The sequence below is a fragment of the Pelodiscus sinensis genome, chromosome 5 (assembly GCF_052426305.1).
Source record: "Pelodiscus sinensis isolate ZL-2025 chromosome 5, ASM5242630v1, whole genome shotgun sequence".
Classification (NCBI taxonomy): Eukaryota; Metazoa; Chordata; order Testudines; family Trionychidae; genus Pelodiscus; species Pelodiscus sinensis.
Window position 1 is genome coordinate 46,132,204 of NC_143056.1, and position 21,260 is coordinate 46,153,463.

The window sequence follows — 21,260 nt, forward strand, 5'->3', positions numbered from 1 at the left end:
CAGGAAACTCTCTGTTGCTGACCACCTGCTTTGCACGGACATACCATTCATATGAGCTCCCCAATCAATAAGGGATGCATCCGTTGCGATTTGCGTCGAAGGCTGGGGCCAGTGAAAGGGAACCCCTGCCAAGAAATTGTCTCCACCAGTGGAGGGGCACCAGAACTTTGAAAGAAGGAGACACCATCTTGGTGACTTTGTGTCTTGTAGGAGTGTACACCAATGTCAGACAAGGCATCAGAAATGGAGTCTGGCATGACAGACTGCGTAGGTCGTAGCTGCCATATGGCCCATTAACTGTAGATAGATGAGTACTGTAACTGGCGGGCTGGAAGTAAGTATGGAAATGAGATCTTAGATTGCTTGGAATCTTTGAGCTGGTAAGTATGCGTGTGCTACCATGGAATCAAGTCGCACCCCTATAAACTCTAGGTTCTGAACTGGGACCGATATGGATTTTTGTTCGTTGACAATTAGCCCTAGGGAATGGAAAGTCTGTCTGGCTATTGTCAACATGTGTAGGGCTTTGATGAAAGAACACCCTTTTATAAGGCAGTCATCGAGGTAGGGAAAGATCATAACCCCCTGCCACCGTAGATAGGCTGCTACAACCGCCAAGGTCTTTGAGAATACCATGGGTGCTGATGAGAGGCCAAAGGGCAGCACCCGATACTGAAAATGCTCTTTGTCTATCATGAAGCAAAGGAATCGTCTGTGTGCCAGATAAATAGTAATGGGGAAGTACGCATCCTGGAGGACAAAGGCTGCAAACCAGTCTCTGTAGTCCAAAGACGGAATTATGGAGGCAAGGGTCACCATTTTGAAACGTTGTTTTCTGAAGTGCCGGTTTAGGTTCTGAAGGTCGAATATAGGTCTCCAGCCTCCCGACTTGTTCCATGTGAGGAAGTATTGAGAATAAAACCCTTTTCCCTTGAACTCGTTTGGTACCCTCTCTACTGCCCCGATAGATAGAAGGTGGTAGACCTCTCGTTTGAGCAGGGTCTCATGAGAGGGGTCCCTGAAGAGGGACGTGGAGGGTGGAGTAGTGGGAGGTAGAGACAGGAATGGTATTGTAAACCCAGATGACACAATCTCCAGAATCCAACGATTGGAGGTTATACTTGTCCAAAGGTGGTAATACGGCCTCAGGCGGTAGTGAAAAGTGCCTAAAGGATGATGTTGCAGAATGACCACTGTGTGTGACTGGGAGCCTCGACAAAGGAGTCAAACCTGCTGCTTATTCACAGGTTGGCCTGGGGTATGGTTATTTTGCATGCGCCTTCTTTGCAGTTGTTGTCTCGACCTGAACTGATCGAAACTGCGTTGAAGTTGATGCGGCCTGTTGAAACCATAGCACCTTTGATATGGGTAGCAGCACTTCCGGCAATAGGAGGGCGTGTGCATCCCCAGTGTTCTGAGGGTAGTACAGGAGTCCTTGCCAGAGTGGAGGACCTCATCTATGTTTTGTGCAAAAAGCTTCTTTTTGTTGAAGGGGAAGTCTTCCACCTTGTTTTGCAGCTCTTTAGAGACCCCAGCAGACTGTAGCCACGAAGATCTTCTCATTGCTATTGCCATTGCCATGGATCTGGCAGCAGTGTCAGCTACATCTAGGGCAATTTGAAGGCCTATCCTAGTGGATGCGTATCCTTCCTGTACTATGGATTTTAATATTGGGAGTTTCAACTCCGGGAGGTGGTCCATCAGAGCTGTCAGCTTGGTATAGTTGTCGAAATCATGGTTCAACAATAGCCCTGCGTAATTAGCAATGCGCAACAATAGGGTTGTCGAGGAGTATACTTTCCTTCCAAAAAGGTCTAGCCTTTTGTTGTTCTTGTCGGAAGCAATACCTCTGTACTGGGGAGCTCGTGAGCACTGTTGGGTGGCACAAGAAGGTGGTTGAACAAGAAGTCCAGCCTCTTTGATGGTACAAAATACTTCTTGTCTGCTCTTTTACTGGTTGGGGGAGCCGAGGCAGGAGTCTGCCAAATGTCTTCCGCTGACTCCATAATGGCCTCATCGATAGGGAGTTCTATTTTGGTGCATTGCGCAGGTTACAAATTTTTCAGTAGATGATATTGCTTGTCCTTCACTTCAGCCAGTTGAACATCTTGACTTGCCACTACCCTTTTAAACAGCTCTTGAAACTGTTTGGTGTCATCAGGGGGAGACACATCCCCCGGGATCACCGCCTCATCCAGTGAAGATGGCAACTGATCGTTTGGTGAAGAGTCGGGCTGTTGCTCTTCAGTGGCCGACAATTGCCCCTCTTCTGGCTCTGATTGCTGCACCTGAGGAGGTGGCATTTGTGGTGGTATCGGATCCAAGGATCGCTCATTCTCAATTATGACCCTCGGAGTGTGTCTGGGAGACCTGCAGTAGCAAGGTTGGGGGAGCTGAGGCATCACCTTCTGGAATGGTGATGCAAAGTGTGATCCCTGTGATAATAGCAGTAGCGGCCAGGTACAGAGCATCTAGAAGAGCACATAGGAGTATAGTGTGTTTCATATTCCATATGAGGTGATCATGGCGATGAACGAATGTAGCATACAGAACCCCTAGAGGAAGTTGGCGGTGAGATTGAGCTATTCTTGTGACGGTGCCTAGCACAGAAGTACAGTGCCGGTACATATGATGGGGATCTGTAGTGCCGAGTATGCATATAGTGCTCCCGTGAGGCTTGAGCGATGCTTGGCACCGGCAAGGTCAGTGCTGGCAAAGATGGAGATAGTGCCGGGGAAAAAGTTGGTGAGGGTGACAAAGGTGTAGGGCTTCTATGCCTATCGCAGTGGCCTTTTGTGGTGCTGTGGAGTCGCTTGGCCGTTGCAGTCTTGTCTCCTGCTGCGGCACTGGTGATCTGCTAGACACTGACGGTGCCATTGCCATGACTGCTGGCAGTGCCAGCGGTGCCACTGAAGACAGCTCAGTTGTCGGTGCCAGTAATGCCTGGGGCTTCAGTGCCACCACGGCCCTTGGCACTGTTGGTGCTGTATTTGGCATCTTCTTTGGTTTCGCAGCCGGAGCTGGCCTTGAATGTGAGGAGGTGGTACCAGATGTTTCCGGCTTCTCCCCCACGCTCACTCTATTAATAGAGTCTGGGGGCAATGAGCGCACTGGAAACCCTTTTCTTTTTAAGCAGAGCCGCTCCCAGAGAGGACACCCTGCACTTCTGAGATGATGAATGGTCTGAAGTTGAAGGAGTGTTGGATTGACATCTGAGGGTTGGAGCGCCTTGTCAAACAGAATCATGCATAAACACATTTCTCTATTGCACCTCGCCCTGACCGTGAGTTTCGAGCAGTGGGTTCATTTCCAAGGGACATGAGCCTCGCCCAAGCATCGGATGCATGAGGAATGTCTGTCAGAGGCCGGCACTGCCTCACGGCAGAGGTCACATTTCTTGAACCCCGGAGATCCCGGCATTGTTGGATGACCTCTGCTTTTTTTTTTTTTTCTTTAAAGTCTTAGGGCCAGAGAAAGAACCGAAGGTTTTCTTTGGTTTTTTTTGTTTTGTTTTTTTTAAACGAGAACTAGAACTACTACTAACACTACAGCTAATAACAACTAACCAATATATATAATTTCTTTGTTTCCTGACTAGATAGTGAGGAGACAAGGAGAGCTCTGTCTGTGTTGAGAGGAATTGACAGGGTCCAGATAGTGTGCATGAGGCAAAAGGCACGAATGGTGCAAGACATTGTGCATGTGCATGTGCAATCTGGCCGACTACGGTTACCGAAAATCTCCAAGGTGCAGCACCAGGACAGGGCCCAACACCTAGAGTGGAACATCCATGGGGATACTACTCGAAGAAGAAGTGGGAGGATGGCAGATGGAATGGTTGGAGCCAAATGCAGAATTTAAATGGCTAGTTGTGGAAGTCTTTGTTTCTCTGTTCTCTCCTCAAGGAGCTGAGGGATCTCCAGTAGCATGTAGTAACTGAATCTAGTGGAATACTTGGAGTAGAACATCCAGCCACATCCTCCCCATAGCACCCATGCTGCTACAGCTGCTCTGGGCACTTCTAGGCACTTTGGCAGTAGTGAGAGCCCATCACTTTGAAATGTTTATTTATTATCTTGGTATGCTGCCAACATTTGCCTGAGGAACAGAAGGGACAAAAGGGAAATAGCAATTTTGAACTATAACTATCTCAGAGCAATCTGAACAGAATTACTTGGAAGAAAAGCCTTAGACCAGAGATTCTCAAACTGTTTCAGGACCCCAAAGTGGGTTGCCAAGGCCAGTATTAGACTTGCTGCAGCCCAGGCCCAAAGCCAAAGCCCCAGCCCCACTGCCTGGAACCAAAGCCCAAGCCCAAGCCCCACTGCCTGAAGCCAAAACACAAGCCCCACTGAACCTAAGGCTTTGCCTCCCCTCTGATCCTGCATGGGGGGTTAGGGTGGTCGCAGACTTTAGGCCTCACCCCACACTGGGGTCATGCAATAATTTTAATTATCAGAAGCAATGAAGTTTAAGAATCCCTGCACTAGCCCAAATGAATTTCCCTGATCAATTTCAAAGGCCTGTTACAAATAACTGATGTGTCAGAACTTCTACAAACATACACACACAAAAAGTTGAAAGAACACTTTAGGAACATAAGAAAGGCCATACTGGGACAAACCAAAGGTCCATCTAGCCCAGTATCCTGTCTTTCAACAGTGGCCAATGATAGATGCTCCCAGAGAGAATGAACAGAACAGGTGATCATCAAGTGATCCACCCCCAGTCACTCATTCCCAGCCTCTGACAAACAGAGGCCAGGGACACCATTCCTACCCATCCTGGATAATAGCCATTGATGGACCTATCCTCCATTAATTTATTTAGCTCTTTTTTGAACCCTTCACAACTTCCTCTGGCAAGGAGTTCCACAGGTTGACTATACATGTGGGAAGAAGTACTTCCTTTTGTTTGTTTAAACCTGCTACCTATTAATTTCATTTGGTGATCCCTGGTTCTGATGTTATGGGAACAAGTAAGTAACTTTTCCTTATTCACTATCTCCACACCAGTCATGATTTTAGAGACCTCTATCATATCTCCCCTTAGTCTCCTCCTTTCTAAGCTGAAAAGCCCCCGTCTTTTTAATCTCTCTTCATATGGCAACCGTTTCAAACCCCTCATCATTTTGCCTTTTTCTGAATTTTTTCCAATGCTAAGATATCTTTTTTGAGATGAGGCAACCACATCTGTACACAATATTCAGGATAGGGGCATACAGATGGATTTATACAGAGACAACGAGATATTTTCTGTCTTATTCTCTATTCTATTTGGTATACAGGCAGTCCCCGGGTTACATGGATCCAACTTACATCGGATCCCTACTTACAAACGGGGTGAGGCAACCCCGCACTAGATGCTTCCCCCCAGCAGACCAGGGAGATGCGAAGCTAGCGCCCCACCCCCACCCCCAGCAGACCAGGGGACGCGGAGCGGCTTTTCTCAGCAGACACCTCAGCTTGAGAATAAAGGACTGAGGGAAGTGAGGTGTGGGAGAATAAAACTGAGCTCTGGAGAAATGTTTGGCTAGAGTTTCCCCTACAATATGTACCAGTTCCGACTTACATACAAATTCAACTTAAGAACAAACCTACAGTCCCTATCTTGTACGTAACCCGGGGACTGCCTGTAATAGAAATGTTTCTGTGAGGTCATTGCCAGCTTTCCCTGAAATATTAATGGATATTATATCAAGAGTCATGACCACTGTGTATGTATTGAAATAAAACATTTTATAGTTATTGCTTTAAAAATATTGTTTTGGGCTGCAACCGTTCAAAGACCTATACTCACAAAAACTTTATAAACTACAAGTAATCATACAGCAGTAAATGGGATTACTTGGTGCATAAAGCTAGACACGTCCATAACTCTTTACTGTGCAGGGGTCTAATAGAATCAAAGAAACAGCATTTGTGAGAAAAAAAACTTTTAAAAAATCAGTTATATTTCAATAGATACTTACCTGCATTATTTTTGTTCCATTTAATTATAAAATTCAGGTCATCCAAAGCAGCTTGATTTTTTTCTTGAAAGAGGTAAATCAAATGTCTGTGCCAATAAGCATTAAGTAGAAGTGGTTCCAAGCTTATGGCCTACAAAAGAAAATGCGAAACAAATAATTTAATATGTAAATAGTGATAGCAGTTTCTTAAATGAGCTAGAGGTCCCCTGAACACAAAGGATGTCAAAGACTCTGTCCAGTACTGGACAAAGTTCTATACATTTGAAATACAGATATTATGCAAGTAAAATGTGAGGTTCCAATTTTGAAACTCTTATGTTCATGTTTAACTTTAAGAACGTGAGTACCCCCACTTGCTGATTGCCATATTTGGGGTCGGGAAGGAATTTTCCTCCAGGGTAGATTGGCAGAGGCCCTGGAGGTTTTTCGCCTTCCTCTGTAGCATGGGGTACAGATCACAGCTGGAGGATTCTCTGCATCTTGGGGTCTTCAAAGTATTTGAAGGCTTCAATATCTGAGATATAAGTGAGAGGATTATTCTAGGAGGGGTGGGTGAGATTTTGTGTCCTGCACTGTGCAGGGGGTCAGACTAGATGATCATAATGGTCCCTTCTGACCTTAAAGTCTATGAGTCTATGATTCAAACTAAGAACATGTTTAAGTGTACACAGGATTATTCTGAATTTCAGAAATATAGATTAGCTTGGGAAAGCAATATAGTTTATCAATTTTTAGAAAGTAAAACATGATTAAATGCTAAGAGAAACACAAAAAAGGTATGTTGGAATTGCTGATCTATCTAAAGGTGAAAAATAATTGGCATTTCCCAGTTTATAAGAAAATATCAGAGTTGACCATATGTGAACAGTATTATTGTTATTGCTGTGAAAAACATTATTGATTCATTAATAGAAAGCACTTGACTGTGATCTTAGCACATTAATGAGATCTTATCAAGCGAATAATTTCTTATGCATTTTATTCATCGTGTTCATAATATTCATCTCACATAAGCATGGGGAAAATTTAAGAGTATACATATCTGCCACTGGTATGCTACAGTCTGGATTTGTACATCTTTCTGACACACTGCCATTCTCACCTGTTTTCTAAGGCTTTGGAGGAGGATAAAGATGGGCAATTTAAAGGATAAACTGATATTCTGTGAATATGATAGGTTGTCTGGTCAGGTAATTTTAGATTGTCTACAAGATATCTAGAGATTATAGGTATTATTGTGTATTATAATGTAAACAATCAGAGCATGTAACAGATATCTATATTATTTTATAAATCAAAGTAAATTAAATAGATACATATTTTGCACTTATATATCATTTTAGAGGGAAAGTCTGCGGCAAAAGAGCTGATTTCTTAATTATAAAACAGTAAGTTAATTTAAATGTAATAAGTTGTATAAATGTTTACTAGAACCCAGAGAGAATAAGTAAATTGGATCCAGAGCAGGTACATTTTTTTGATAAAACCATCAAAACCAGATGAAGAGATTTTTGTCCATATGCTTTTGGTCTATGCACAATGGGTATGTCTAGACTACATGGCTCCGTCGATGGAGCCATGTGGATGAGTTTACTAGACATAGGAAAATGAAGCGGCGATTTAAATAATCGCCACTTCATTTACATCAAAATGTCTGCCGCGCTGTGCCGATCAGCTGTTTGGAGGCACAGCGGGGCAGTCTGGATACGCTGCAGTTGACAAAGGAAACCTTTGTCGACCGCTCTGGTAAACCTCATTTCACGAGGCATACCGGAGCGGTTGACAAAGGCTTCCCTTGTCAACCGAGGAACGTTCAGACTGCCCCACTGTGCCGCCAAACAGCTGATCGGCACAGCACGGTGGCCATTTTGATGTAAATGAAGCTGCAATTATTTAAATCACCACTTAATTTTCCTATGTCTAGTAAACTCATCTACATGGCTCTGTGGATGGAGCCATGTAGTCTAGACATACCCAAAGATTTGAAAGATGGACAATGTGAATGTGGAATTTATAGTTACTGCACCTATCTGAAATAAACACTATTACTGATCTGAAGACTATTGCATCAAAAAATGTCTTGGTGATGGGCACATTAGAAATACCTAAAGTCGACAAGCAAATTGAATAAGCACTATTTGGATACAATTTGAATTAATAATGAAGATAAGATCCCCCCAACAAAGACAGATTGGAGAGTAAACCTCTCTCACATTAATGACCTTGAGAAGCAGGACAGAACAGGTAATTAAAAAACATGAATAAACAATTTATTTATTCTTCAGGGCTGAGATTAAATATCATAATAATCATGATTTAATGTGTATATTCCAGTAGTGTTTGGACACCAACCAGATCAGAGTCCCAATACATTAGATGCTGTACAACACATAGTAAAAGTATATAAATATGAAAACTACATTATTGGATATAAGTGAAGATTTTTACATTAAATAAAACTTCTCCTTTTAAGTTATATACTATAAATTTTACCTTTTTATTTTTGCTGTTTATAATTTATTTTAATTGTTTTTTATTATGCTTAGTTTAGATTGTGTCATTTCTTGGGTGAAGGCGAGGAGTTTCTCTATTAAGTGGGTACTCTGTAAATTTCTTATAGATTTAATAGTGTTCAAAAACAAACATGCCTAATACCAGTGTAGATTTATATATTCTAATTATCATAATCATATTTATGTTAGTAAAGCATAAAAATATACTGCCCCTTATAAAAATAAAGGCTTGTACCCAGGAGTCTTGGAGCAGCTGGGAACAAAAATAATTTAGGGTACATCTACACAGCAGGGCTATCAATCATGTAGCTGGAGTCGAAACAGTTTAATTCAGATTTTGGCACTGTATACACAGAGGAAGTCAAAGGAAGAACACTCTTCCTTTGACTTTCCTTACTCCTCATGAAATGAGGGTTATGATGAGTCAGAGTAAGAAGTCCTTTAGCTCAACATTATTTTGAAATAAAGACTTGTAGTGTAGATGCTCACTATATTATTTCGGAAAAATATCAGTTATTCCAAAATAATGCTGTTGTGTAGATGTACCCTTACTGTCAACTTTCAACACACTCCCTTACCAGCCAGAAGACAATTCAGAGCCTGTCTAGCTTGGGACAGGTGCTACAGACTTCAAGAAATATTATGTTACTAGAGGACTTTGTATTCTGGCTATGTATCTCAATTCCCCCAATATGCACCTGGGACCATCCCATTCTGGGGGTACATCTAGACCAGTGTTTCCCAAATGGGGTTCCATGAGGAGCTGGCACTCCCCTGCCCCCTCTGAAAGAGAGAGTGTCAGCTAACCAGCTTCTTAAAGAAGCAGCACACTTGTTTTCCCTTCCTCCCTGGTGACACAGAGGTGTATCAAGGCAGGGGCAGAGGGGAACAGTTGCTCCCAGCTGGCACACGAAGGGGTGCCAGACAGGGGTGACCCCACATGACCCACAGTGGGGAGGGAAGCACTTCCCCTCCCCAAAGGAGCTGGCGTGCTCTGCCTGAACAGCTGGGGCTGTGGCACCTGGTAATTTAGTTCCGCGGCCTTTCTGCGCATTTGGAGGGGAGGTCAGGAGACCCGGGTCTGCATAGCTCCGACTGTACAGACAGTGCTCTCTGCCTTGGGACGCCCCGCACTTTCCCTCCTATCCCCACACAGGACAGCATCGTGAAAGTAAGTTGCTGGAATGCAACAGCCCCTGCTGTTCAGGCAGCGTGCACGCCAGCTGTTTGGGGAGGGGAAGTGCAGTCGCACACTTCCTGGAACCCAGAGGTGCTGCAGGATTGCCAGGTACTGGTCCCAGCTGCCCCTGTCCCCTGCCCAGAATCCCCATGAGTACCCTGTCCCCTACCCCCACCAGCACTGTCCCCAGCACCCAGCAGCACCCTCTCCCCAGCCCCAGCACCCTGCCAGCCACCCCAAGACCCTGGCCCTGGCCCTACCACCCTGCCACTCACCCCAGCACCCAGCAGCACCCTGTCCCTGGCCCCAGCACCCTGCCATCCACCCTAACACCCAGCAGCACCCTGTCCCTGGCCCCAGCACCCTGCCATCCACCCTAGCACCCAGCAGGACCATGTCCTTGACCCCAGCATCCTGCCCCAGCACCCCACCACTTGTGCCAGCATACTGCCACCCAGCCGCACCCTCTCCCCAGCCCCAGGACCCACTAGCACCCTGTCCCCTGCCCCCACAAGCACAGTTAGGACCACATTAGAAAAGCTTGGGAATTTTGGAGGGGTTTTTTTGCATATCACTTGTGTGGCCCCAACTGACTTTTCTGTGGGTCAGTGACCCTTGACTCAAAACAGGTTCCCCGTCCTTCTCATAAATAAAGACAATGCTAAAACCTTTTGAAACAAAATACAAGACTATGTAGCACTTTAAAGACTAACAAGATGGTTTGTTAGATGATGAGCTTTCGTGGGCCAGACCCACTTCCTCAGACCAAATAGTGGAAGAAAATAGTCACAACCATATATACCAAAGAATACAATTTAAAAAATGAACACATATGAAAAGGACAAATCAAATTTCAGAACAGAAGGGGAATGCGGGGGGGGGGGTAAATGTCTGTGAGCTAATGGTAAATGTCTGTGAGCTAATGGTATTAGAGGTGATAATTGGGGAAGCTATCTTTGTAATGGGTACCCATTACAAAGATAGCTTCCCCAATTATCACCTCTAATGCCATTAGCTCACAGACATTTACCTCCCCCCCCCCCCCCGCATCCCCCTTCTGTTATGAAATTTGATTTGTCCTTTTCATATGTGTTCATTTTTTTAATTGTATCCTTTGGTATATATGGTTGTGACTATTTTCTTCCACTATTTGATCTGAGGGAGTGGGTCTGGCCCACGAAAGCTCATCATCTAATAAACCATCTTGTTAGTCTTTAAAGTGCTACATAGTCCTGTATTTTGTTTCAGCTACACCAGACTAACACGGCTACATTTCTATCACAAAACCTTTTGAGTTTGACATAATATTTTATTTAAAAATGAAGCCTGGCCAACATGCCCCAATTGAGGCCAAATCCCCATCTCACTGCAGCATCATAACACTCCCAGACCACCTGACCCCAAATCTGAGCCTATCATACAGTGGAACCCCCTGTCCTGAGCCTCTTACATCCCCTAACTCCTGCATCCCCACATCCTCAGTCTTCTGCCACAACACTCCGGCACCATCCACACATCACAAATCTGTGTCCTGAGCCCATCATACTCACAGCCTCTTTGCCATGAGCCCCTCACATATCCAATCCAAACTCCTGCAACCTCACAGCTCAGTACCTCAACCTTCTACTTGAGCCCAACACTCCCCAGCCTGGAGCCCCCTCCCTGAGCCAGCATCCCCTTCTCCTGCATCCAAATTCTCTCCCAGAGCTTGCACTTCTCACCCCTTCCCACACCCAAATCCCTCATTCCCACCCCAGAGCCCACACCTCCTGTATCAACCCCGTGAGAGTGCATAAGGGCTGGGGATAGCAAGTGATGGAGAGAAGGGGAACAGAGAGGATGGGGCCTCAAAGGGGTAGGGTTTTGGGGAAGGAATGTGATTTTTTTTTTTTTTTTTGCTTGACAAACCTAGGGGTTTCTTGAAATTCTAAAAACCTGAAACAGGTTCCATGGCCAAATAAAATTGAGAAACACTGGTCTAGACTACACCTCTCTGTTGACAGAGAGATGTAGATTAGGCACATTGAAATTGCTATTGAAGGAGGGCTTTAAATAGCCCACGCTTCATTAGCATAAACATGGCCACCGCTTTTTTTTTCGAAATAGAGCTTTTTCGAAAAGACCCCTGGCAGTCTAGACATGGATCTGTTGAAAATAATCCATTTTCCAAAAGATCCTGTATTCCTCAAAAAAATAAGGTTTACAGGATCTTTCAAAAAAGGGTTTATTTTTGACAGATCCGCATCTAGACTGCCGGGTTTTTTTGTTTTTTTTCCAAAAAAACTCCATTTAAAAAAAAAAGCAGCAGCCGTGTTTATGCTAATGTAGCATGGGATATTTAAATCCCTGCTTCATTAGCAATTTCGACATGCCTAATCTACATCTCTCTGTTGACAGAGAGGTGTAGTCTAGAGACAGCCTGGGAGAGAGGCAAAAGAAAGTGGCACAAAGCTGGCTAAAAGCTCTCTGCCAGCCTTGGGAGAAATGAGATGCCCAGCAGGGTAACAAAAAACACTTAGTTCTTGGTAGCAAACATTGTATTAAACTTACATTTTCCAAATCATCCATGGCTGACTTTAACTTGCCTAATTTCCTCTTTAATGCACCACGTCTACAATAGTGAAATGCGGAGGGTTTTCCTTCCTTTTCAATTAACAGTGTTAGTCTATTGATTTCTGTTTCCAAATCTTCAATAGCAGCAATATCTTCTACAAAAATAGAATTCTCTAAGTCCGTTAGTTCTACTTCCAGATACGGTTTTTCTTGTTCTGCAGAGTCCTCCTTCTTAGTGTCTGTTAGTACTTTAGCATCTTTTTCCTCAGTTGAAGCCCTACTAGGAGGGAAAGCCTCATCAAACCAGTTATTCCAGATTTCTTTGACCCATTCATGAACATCAAGGTCTTTTGGAATTCCATCTTTACTTTTTGCAAATTTCTCAAAATCTAACAAACATGGGAGACTGGGACTACGATAATGTCGAACTGCCGGAGATACTCGGATACTGAATTTATTCTCTATATGCAGTCTTCCAAGGGATACAGAGCTGAATCGGGAGGAAAAATAACAACATTAACTACAGGTTCTTAGATATATTGATGATACAGAGAATTTGGCAATCAATAACTAATCAACCAACTATTTAACTAGCTTAATTAATAACTCTAATATTTTTGGCCTAAGAGCCATTTATTACAATCCCACTTGAAGACACGAGTACAAGTATGCTAAATGACACATACACCCCAAAATTAATCAGTTCCTGCTGCTCAGTTCCAAGCTCCTCAGAAAGCTCTCAAGAGGGGTATATAAGGACAAAGTTAAACCTGAGTAAAGGACCAAATTCAACAGCTGCATAATAACCTCAAAAATTAGATTAAATAGATGGATGAGAAACACTAATAAGATGAGTTTCTCCAGAAACACTAATAAGATGAGCTTCTCCAGACCTCAGGAGTAGGAGGGTGGGGTGAGGGCTGGGAATAAGGACTAACATCTCCCGCAGCCCTGCCCTTGAAGGAAAGACCTTGCCCTGCTGTTGCTGCACTATCTCTTGGGTAAGAGGCCTGCCCCGTTAGGACTAAGAACTTTCAGCTGCAGGCATTGCCTGCAGCCATTACCAGGGGCAGACTTAAAGCCAGGAGGCCACCGCTGGTGCACTGCACCAAAGGAATGAGCCAAACGGGGCTGCCCTTTGGGAGAGCCCTTCAGGGCAGCCAAGGGCAAGGGTATGGGTGATGGTGGTTTGTGTGATATAGTATAATCTTTGAAACAAAAAACAGGACTATGCAGCACTTTAAAGACTAACAGGATGGTTTATTAGGTGATGAGCTTTAGTGAGCCAGACCCACTTCCTCAGATCAGTTTGCAGAAGAAAATTGACATGACCATATATACCAAAGTGATACAATCAAATAAAAGTGAACACATATAAAACTGACAAATCAGATTTAAGGACAGAGGAGGGGTGAGGGGGGAAGGTTAGTGTCTGTGAGGTAATGACATTAGGGGTGATAATTGGGGAAGCTATCTTTGTAATGAGTGAGATAATTAGCATCTTTGTTAAGACCCATACGTAGTGTCAAATTTAAGCATGAATGACAGTTCTGAGGCTTCTCTTTGAAGTCTGGAGTTAAAATCTCTTTGAAGCAATATGCATGTTTTAAGGTCATTGAGAGAATGGTCAGTCTGATTAAAATGGCAAGCAACAGTTTTCTCTCTGTGAGAGAGCCTGATGTCTGTTTTATGTGCATTGATTCTTTGGCGAAGTGTCTGAGAAGTTTGTCCAATATACATAACAGACAGACACTTTAGGCACATGATGGCATAAATTATATTTCTGGATGAACAGGAATATGTGTTCTTGATCTTGTAACTGGCATGGTTAGGTCCAATAATGGTGTCAGCAGAGTAAATATGTGGACAAAGCTGGCACTGGGGTTTGTTGCAAGGGAAAGTTCCAGGGTTGGTATTAGTGTGGTATGTCCTGTGGTTGTTGGTAAGAATCATCCTGAGGTTAGGTGGTTGTCTATAAGGGTATGTCTACACTACCCCGCTAGTTCGAACTAGCGGGGGTAATGTAGTCATCCGCACTTGCAAATGAAGCCCGGGATTTGAATTTCCCGGGCTTCATTTGCATGAAGCCGGCCGGCGCCATTTTTAAATGCTGGCTAGTTCGGACTCCGTGCCGTGTGGCTACACGTGGCACGGACTAGCTAGTTCAGATTAGGCTTCTAATCCGAACTAGCTGTACGCCTCGTGGAACCTAATTAGAAGCCTAATTCGAACTAGCTAGTCCGTGCCGCGTGTAGCCGCGCAGCACGGAGTCCGAACTAGCCGGCATTTAAAAATGGCGCCGGCCGGCTTCATGCAAATGAAGCCTGGGAAATTCAAATCCCGGGCTTCATTTGCAAGTGCGGATGACTACATTACCCCCACTAGTTCGAACTAGCGGGGTAGTGTAGACATACCCTAAGAGAATATGGGTCTGTCTCCCAGAGCCTCTCGGAGGATAGTATCCTGTTACAGTATAGGTTGTAGTTTATTGATAATGCATTGGACGGGTTCAAGTTGGGGGCTCTAGGTGATGACAAGCGGTGTTCTATTGTTGGTTTTCTTGGGTCTGTCTTGAAGTAGATGGTTTCTGGGTATTTGTCCGGCTCTTTCAATTTGTTTTTTTATTTCTCCTGGTGGGTAATTGAGGTTTATAAATGCTTGGTAGAGATCCTGAAGTTTCTGGTTTCTGTCAGTGGGATTAGAGCAGATACGATTGTATCTAAGGGCTTGGCTATAGACGATGGATTGTATGGTGTGTCCTGGATGGGAGATGGAGGCATGTAGGTAACTGTAGGAGTCGGTGGGTTTTCTGTAGTGAGTGGTGTCTAATTTACCATTGGTGATTTGTACTGTGGTGTCCAGGAAAAGGATCGCTCATGTAGAATGGTCCAGGCTGAGATTGATGGTGGGGTGTAGGTTGTTAAAGTCTCTGTGGAATGCAGCCAGTGTTTCTTGGCCATGGGTCCAGATCATAAAGATGTCATCGATGTACCGTAAGTAGAGAAGGGGTAAAAGGGGACGGGATCTGAGGAAACATTGTTCTAAGTCAGCCATAAAGCTGTTAGCATACTGTGGGGCTATGTGGGTACCCATGGCTGTGCCACTGATCTGGACATATAAGTTGTCCCCAAACTGGTAATAACTGTGGGTGAGAACAAAGTTACATAGGTCTGCTATCAGATTGGCAATTTTCTTCCACAAATTGATCTGAGGAAGTGGGTCTGGCCCACGAAAGCTCATCGCCCAATAAACCATCTTGTTAGTCTTTAAAGTGCTGCATAGTCCTGTCTTTTGTTTCAGCTAGACCAGACTAACACAGCTGCATCTCTATCATTACAATCTTTGAGTGTGTGTTTGTGGGTGCTGATAAAAGCAGCACACTTGTTATCGTGTGGTGGCTTATTCAGTCCCTGGTGAGATCAGGGAGGGCAAGGGAAGGTCCTTGGTGAGAGGAAGTTCCCCTTACCTGCCTACACTGAAGGTCAAGGAAGGATTGTGTTTATTGTTCTCCTTTTTCATTATGGCTACATCTACACTGCAGGCTTCTTGCACAAGAACTGCTTTACAGAAGAGTTCTTGTGTGAGAAATCTTCCACAAGAGCATGTCCACGGTGCCATGTGCTTTTGCGCAAGAGCATCCATGGCAGTGTGGACGCTCTCTTCTGCAAGAAAGCTCTGATGGCCATTTTAACCCTAGGGGCTTCTTGCAGAAGAAATTCACATTGCCTGTCTACACTGCCCTCTTGTGGAAGAGCTCTTGTGCAAGAGGGCTTATTCCTCATGGGGAGAGGAATAACTCTTCCAGAAGCCCTGTTTTCCTACACTATACTGTAAATTTACTTGCGCAAGAACACGCATGCAGTGTAGACAGCTGGCAAGTTTTTGCACAAGAACAGTAGTTCTTGCGCAAGATGCTTGCAATGTAGACACAGCCTAAGTGTTTTGGCACAAATGGAGTGGCTAAAGGGGAGGGTTCAGATAGTATTGTGGCAGTTATAACAAATAGGGAAAGATATGGCAGTAAAATCGGGACTGGCCAACTAAGGGGAATGAGGTTTAGACAGTTATGTGCTATTCTTTGTTCCAGTCCTTGAGCTGGCCGAGGTGGTCTCGGACATGGCATTGAGGACCCCAAGGCTTCTGGTCCTGAGGGACTTTAATATTCATGCCAAGGCCGTCCTGTCTGCTCCAGCATGAGATTTTATGGATACCATAACAACCCTAGGATTATCCCAAGAAATAACAGCCCCCATGCATGTTGCAAGTCATACACTTCATCTGGTCTTTTGGACTAAGGAAAAACATGGGGAAGGGGCTTGTGCTGAAGGGAGGGGAGGGGAGGAGGTCAGAAAAAGAAGAAGAAAGGGGAAGGCACCAAGGGACAGGGGTGATTGAGTTCTTGGGATAAGGGATGTGGTTACACTCCTTTTGTCATGGACTGTTCACTACCTGGTTAAATTAGACCTTCCCCTCCGCAGAGGCAGGGGACCAATTAAGATGGTCCGCCCTCGCAGGCTGATGGATCCGGATGGCTTCTTGAGGGATTGTTCAGCCATTATGGCAAATGGTCCTCTCAATGCTCCAATCGATACATAAAACATCAAGATAGCCCGGGTGGTTGACATGATTGCTTCTAAGCACCCTTTTCGGGCTAGTCTATCCAAGTTTGCTCCCTGGTTTTCTGGGGAGTTGATGGAGGCAAAACGGTCTGTGCAACGGCTAGAATGCCGCTGGAGAAGATCTAGAGCTGAGTCTGATCGATTGCGGGTTGGAGTTGAATGGCAAGCTTATTCTGTAGCCGTGCTCACAGCGAAGAAAAGGCTCAACCCATTTTCAAAGGCTCCATGGCTTTGAAAGGCACAAGAGCCCCCACTGGGGACTCTTGTGCATTTCAATGAAGGTACCTGTGTGCAGCCCAGAGTCAGCAGGACTTCCCGCTAGCCCTGGGCTATACGCAGAGTTCCACATTCCTCCTTTGAAATGTACAAGAGCTCCATCAGAAGAGGAATGTGGAAGTGCCTATAGACTAGTTAAAAATAGTTGACTAGTCTTTAACATCCTTAGTTGATTCTCTTGGACCTCTCAGTGGCTTTTGATACCATCGACCATAGTAACCTTCTGGAACACCTGGAAGAGTTGTGTATCGGAGGCACTCTTCTGCAGTGGTTCCGGTCTTACCAGTCAGGGCACTTTCAGAAGGTGGAGCCAGGGGGCTGCTATTTGACCTCGTGGCAATTGTACTATGGGGTCCAGCGAGGTTCAGGAGTGGCCAGGAGTGCTTTTGGGCAGCTTTGTCTGATCCACCAGCTGCAACCCTTCCTGAACAACATGAGTTGGCCATAGTGATCCATGCTCTTGTTAATTCCCGACTGGAATGCGCTTTATGTAGAGCTGCTGCTAATGAGCCTTCAGAAACTTCAACTGGTCCAGAATGTGGCTGCTTGAATTTTAACTAATACTCATTATACAGAGTACATTATGCCAGTGCTCCAACAACTGCACCAGCTTCCAGTATGTTTCCGGACACAATTTAAGGTCTTGGTTATGACCAGGGCTCGACAAATGCACTCACCAACTCACTCATGGCGAGTAGATTTTGTCAGCTGGTGAGTGCAGGGGTGGACTGGCCTAGTGGGCCGTTGTAACGGGCTGGCCAAAGCCCGCACTACAGGCGGCGTGGCCCCATCCAATCTGCCAGCCGGTGGAGGAGCAAAGCGCTGCCGGGGAGGGGGAACTGCGGCAATTCTCAGTGCCGGGCTGCCTGTGTGCAGGTCCAGTGCGAGGAGGCGAGGCCAGAGGGCAGGACGCCGGCAGACACCAGGATGCTGGCGTGAAATGGCCCCGCTGCTTTTAAAGGGCTGTGGCAGCTCGGCTCTGGCTGCATGTCCCCGGCAGCTGGCTGCAGCGCGCAGCAGAGCCAGGCCCCGCCCCGCCGGCTCCAATCCTGCCATGGCCTCAGTCCCTTGCCGGTGAGAGACCACTCCCGGCTGACCGCCCGGCTCACTGCGCCCACCCCGCACCCCATCTGGCTCCCGTCACCCATTCCCCACTCCGCCCCTGCACCCCGGATCCCCTGCTCTCCCTCTGACTCTGCACCGCCCTTGCACCCTGCACCCTGCTCCCCTGATCCCTGCCCCCCCAGCTCTGTGCTGCCCGTTCTCTGCACTGCTCCTAGACCCCGATCCCTCTGCCCCTCCCGTTCCCCGCATCCCATTCCCCGTGCCTCCACCGCACCCCGCACATTGCTCCCCCCACTCCCTGCATCCCTCTGCCCCTGTGCCTCCTGTTCCCCGCGCCACCCATCACCCCCCACCACTGTTCCCTGCACCCCCTGGCTCTGTGCTGTCCCTGCACCCTGTTTCCCCTGTGGGTTGGGAGTGAGGGGTGCTTGTCCATAGGGAGGGGCTGGACAGGGCAGGGAAAAAGCTGCTGTGACCCAGCAGCGAGTGAAAGAGGGAGTTTATTTGAAGCGCTTTTGCCTTTATGGAAAAAAATGAATGAAAATGCTATTTGCTATTTATAGGGCTAAAATGCTGGGACAAAAATGAAAACAAACAAACAAAAACCATTGCAAAATGCAAACATGTAAAAGACAACAAAAAAGGGGGGAGAATGTTTTGCTTGGCCCTGGGGGAGAGGAAGCAGCTGGGCTGGGCTGGGCTGTGGGGAGGGGAGGGGAAAAATATGGGGAAGGGGCTTGTGCTGAAGGGAGGGGAGGGGAGGAGGTCAGAAGAAGAAGAAGAAAGGGGAAGGCACCAAGGGACAGGGGTGCAGGAGAGACAAATGCCAGGGGGCCAAGTGCAGACAATGAGGGAAAGGGCAAGAGGGGAGGTGTCAGTGGGAGGGGGGAACAGGGTGATGCTGGGAGAGGAGAGGGTAAGGGCACTGGGAGCTAGAGAGAGGGGGGGTGCTGGGAGAAGGCTTGAAAGAAGGGGTGGGCATGAGGAAGCAAGGGTGAGGGCATAGGGGCATGAGGGGAATGGGGACAGAGGGTGCTGAGGGGGTGTGTATCAGGGAAAAAGAGGGCAAAGGGGGCAGGGGCAGTGAGGGAAGGGGGAGGAACCAGGAGGGTGCAGGTGCCATGAGATTCTGGGGGTGAAGCAGAAGGGCAGACACTTGCAGGGGAGGGACCAGCATCAGAGGAGAGAGGCAGGGCAGGTGTGTAGAGGGAGATGTTAGGAGAGGGGATGAGGAGGGGTAGCTCACGTGATCAGAGTGGGGCCACTGGAGGAGTGGGCACAGGGGGGAGAGAAGGGCTGGTGGAGGGGGGCAGGTCTCAGGAAGGCTGAGGGCAGCGAGAAGGGCAGGAGTCAGGACAGCAGAGGAGGGTGAAGGGTTGGGGGGCAGCAGGCACCAGGGGAGCTGATGGAACAAGGGGAGGAGACATGGCAGCAGAGGGAAAAGGTAGAAGTTTATAAGATATTTATTAAGAACTTGGGTGATATTTATTAAGAACGTATTAGTAATTACTGTTCTTATTCTTATTAGGAATTTATGCCATAAAAAAACCCTCTTTTTTGGGGGAGGGAGGGTGGCGAGTCCCTACCTTTTTTGTCTGGAGAGTAGGGTTTTCCATAATTTGTCGAACCCTGGTTATGAACTATAAAGCCCTACACGGGTTGAGTCTGGGGTATCTGAAGGGCCTTCTCCCATATGAACCTTTCCGGGGATTGAGGTCAGCTAGAGAGGTTCTGCTCAGTGTTCCCCCACTTATGGAGCTAAGATTAACATCTACGTGGAACAGGGCCTTCTCAGCTTTTGCTCCCAAGCTGTGGAATTCTCTTCTCTGGGATATTCACATGTCTCCAATGTTAGCATTGTTTCAGCGTCAGGCTTTTTACTCATGCTTTTATTTGTGTTTGAGTCTGTGTGTGTGTGTGTGTGTCCCTCCTCTCAAGATGTCTTAGCAGGTTTTATGACCCACTGGGGTCTCATATTTTACTTTTTTATATATATTTAGATTGTGTTTTTAAAATGTTGTAAGCCTCCTTGAATATTTTAAATAGAGAGATGGGGTAAAAATATTTTAAATAAATAATAAATGAATAATGGGATTCTGAGGAGATGAGTAAAGAACATCTAAGTCCGTGGTCACCAACCAGTAGATCGTGATCTACCGGTAGATCTCAGGGACTGCAAGAGTAGCTCTTGAGCCCTCTCTGAACTGCGCACCTGCGCAGTGCATTTACATTAGATTTCCTCATGTAATGTAGGCGGGCCTTCAAGGAAGGGGTGGGGCAGTAGATCTTCGCCTGTTCTGAGACTTAAAAAGTGATCTTGGGTGTAAAAAGGTTGGAGACCACTGATCTAAGTGCATCAACAAAATTATAATGCATGAAACATGCTAATCACCAAGGAAAGTGCCAAAATTAAACCCAGAGCGATAATTTCTTTGTAAAATCATTACACAGGCTCCAAGCTGAGAGTCTCAACAATGTTCAACATCAAAATATGCTGATTGTGTCATATTTAAGACCTATTTCAAACCACTCAATGCCAAAGAAACATAGATGTCTTCATCTGTAGCTGTAATATTATTTCTGTCACCAAAATACAGTGCTAAAATGGAATGTAGAGATAATACTTTACATTTATCCAGATGCTTTCATCTTAAATATCCCAAACAAAAATAATTTAAATATGTATGAAACCACTGAAATGTAGCCACCACTAGGGTAAAAGATGTGCAGCACACCATAAAGAGGTCATCTGAAGAAGTGGTTGTGCCCACAAAAGCTAATGATACTATGTTTTGTTAGTCTTTAAAGTGCTACTAGAATATTTGTTGTTTTTTAAGTTTTTCCTGTTATAGACTAACTCGTCTACTCCTCTGAAGCAGAAAGAGGTAGAAAGCCTTGCCTCCTAACAGAAGTGCTGTGAAAATTATAGTCTCAACAAAAAGTAGAGATTATATGGATTTTTTTGAAAATAAACCACCACTTCAATCTACCATAACAGTAAATCACACTGCACTCAATTTTGTAGTTGAAAAAAAATTAAGAGCTACACATGAGGAAAAAAAGAAAATACTGAAACTTGTAGC

General features: G+C 45.6%; 1 protein-coding gene across 2 annotated transcripts in view; it reads right to left on the reverse strand.

Annotated features, from left to right (window-relative positions):
- Positions 1-21,260, reverse strand: part of TTC6 (tetratricopeptide repeat domain 6) — a 166,833-nt gene that overhangs the window by 77,288 nt on the left and 68,285 nt on the right. For both annotated transcript variants that reach the window (XM_075926901.2, XM_075926899.2), the window contains exons 12-13: positions 12,215-12,707; positions 5,972-6,101 (exon numbers count right to left, since the gene is read on the reverse strand). In XM_075926901.2, the coding sequence (XP_075783016.2) occupies positions 5,972-6,101; positions 12,215-12,707 (623 nt within the window). The remainder of the gene's footprint in view (positions 1-5,971; positions 6,102-12,214; positions 12,708-21,260) is intronic.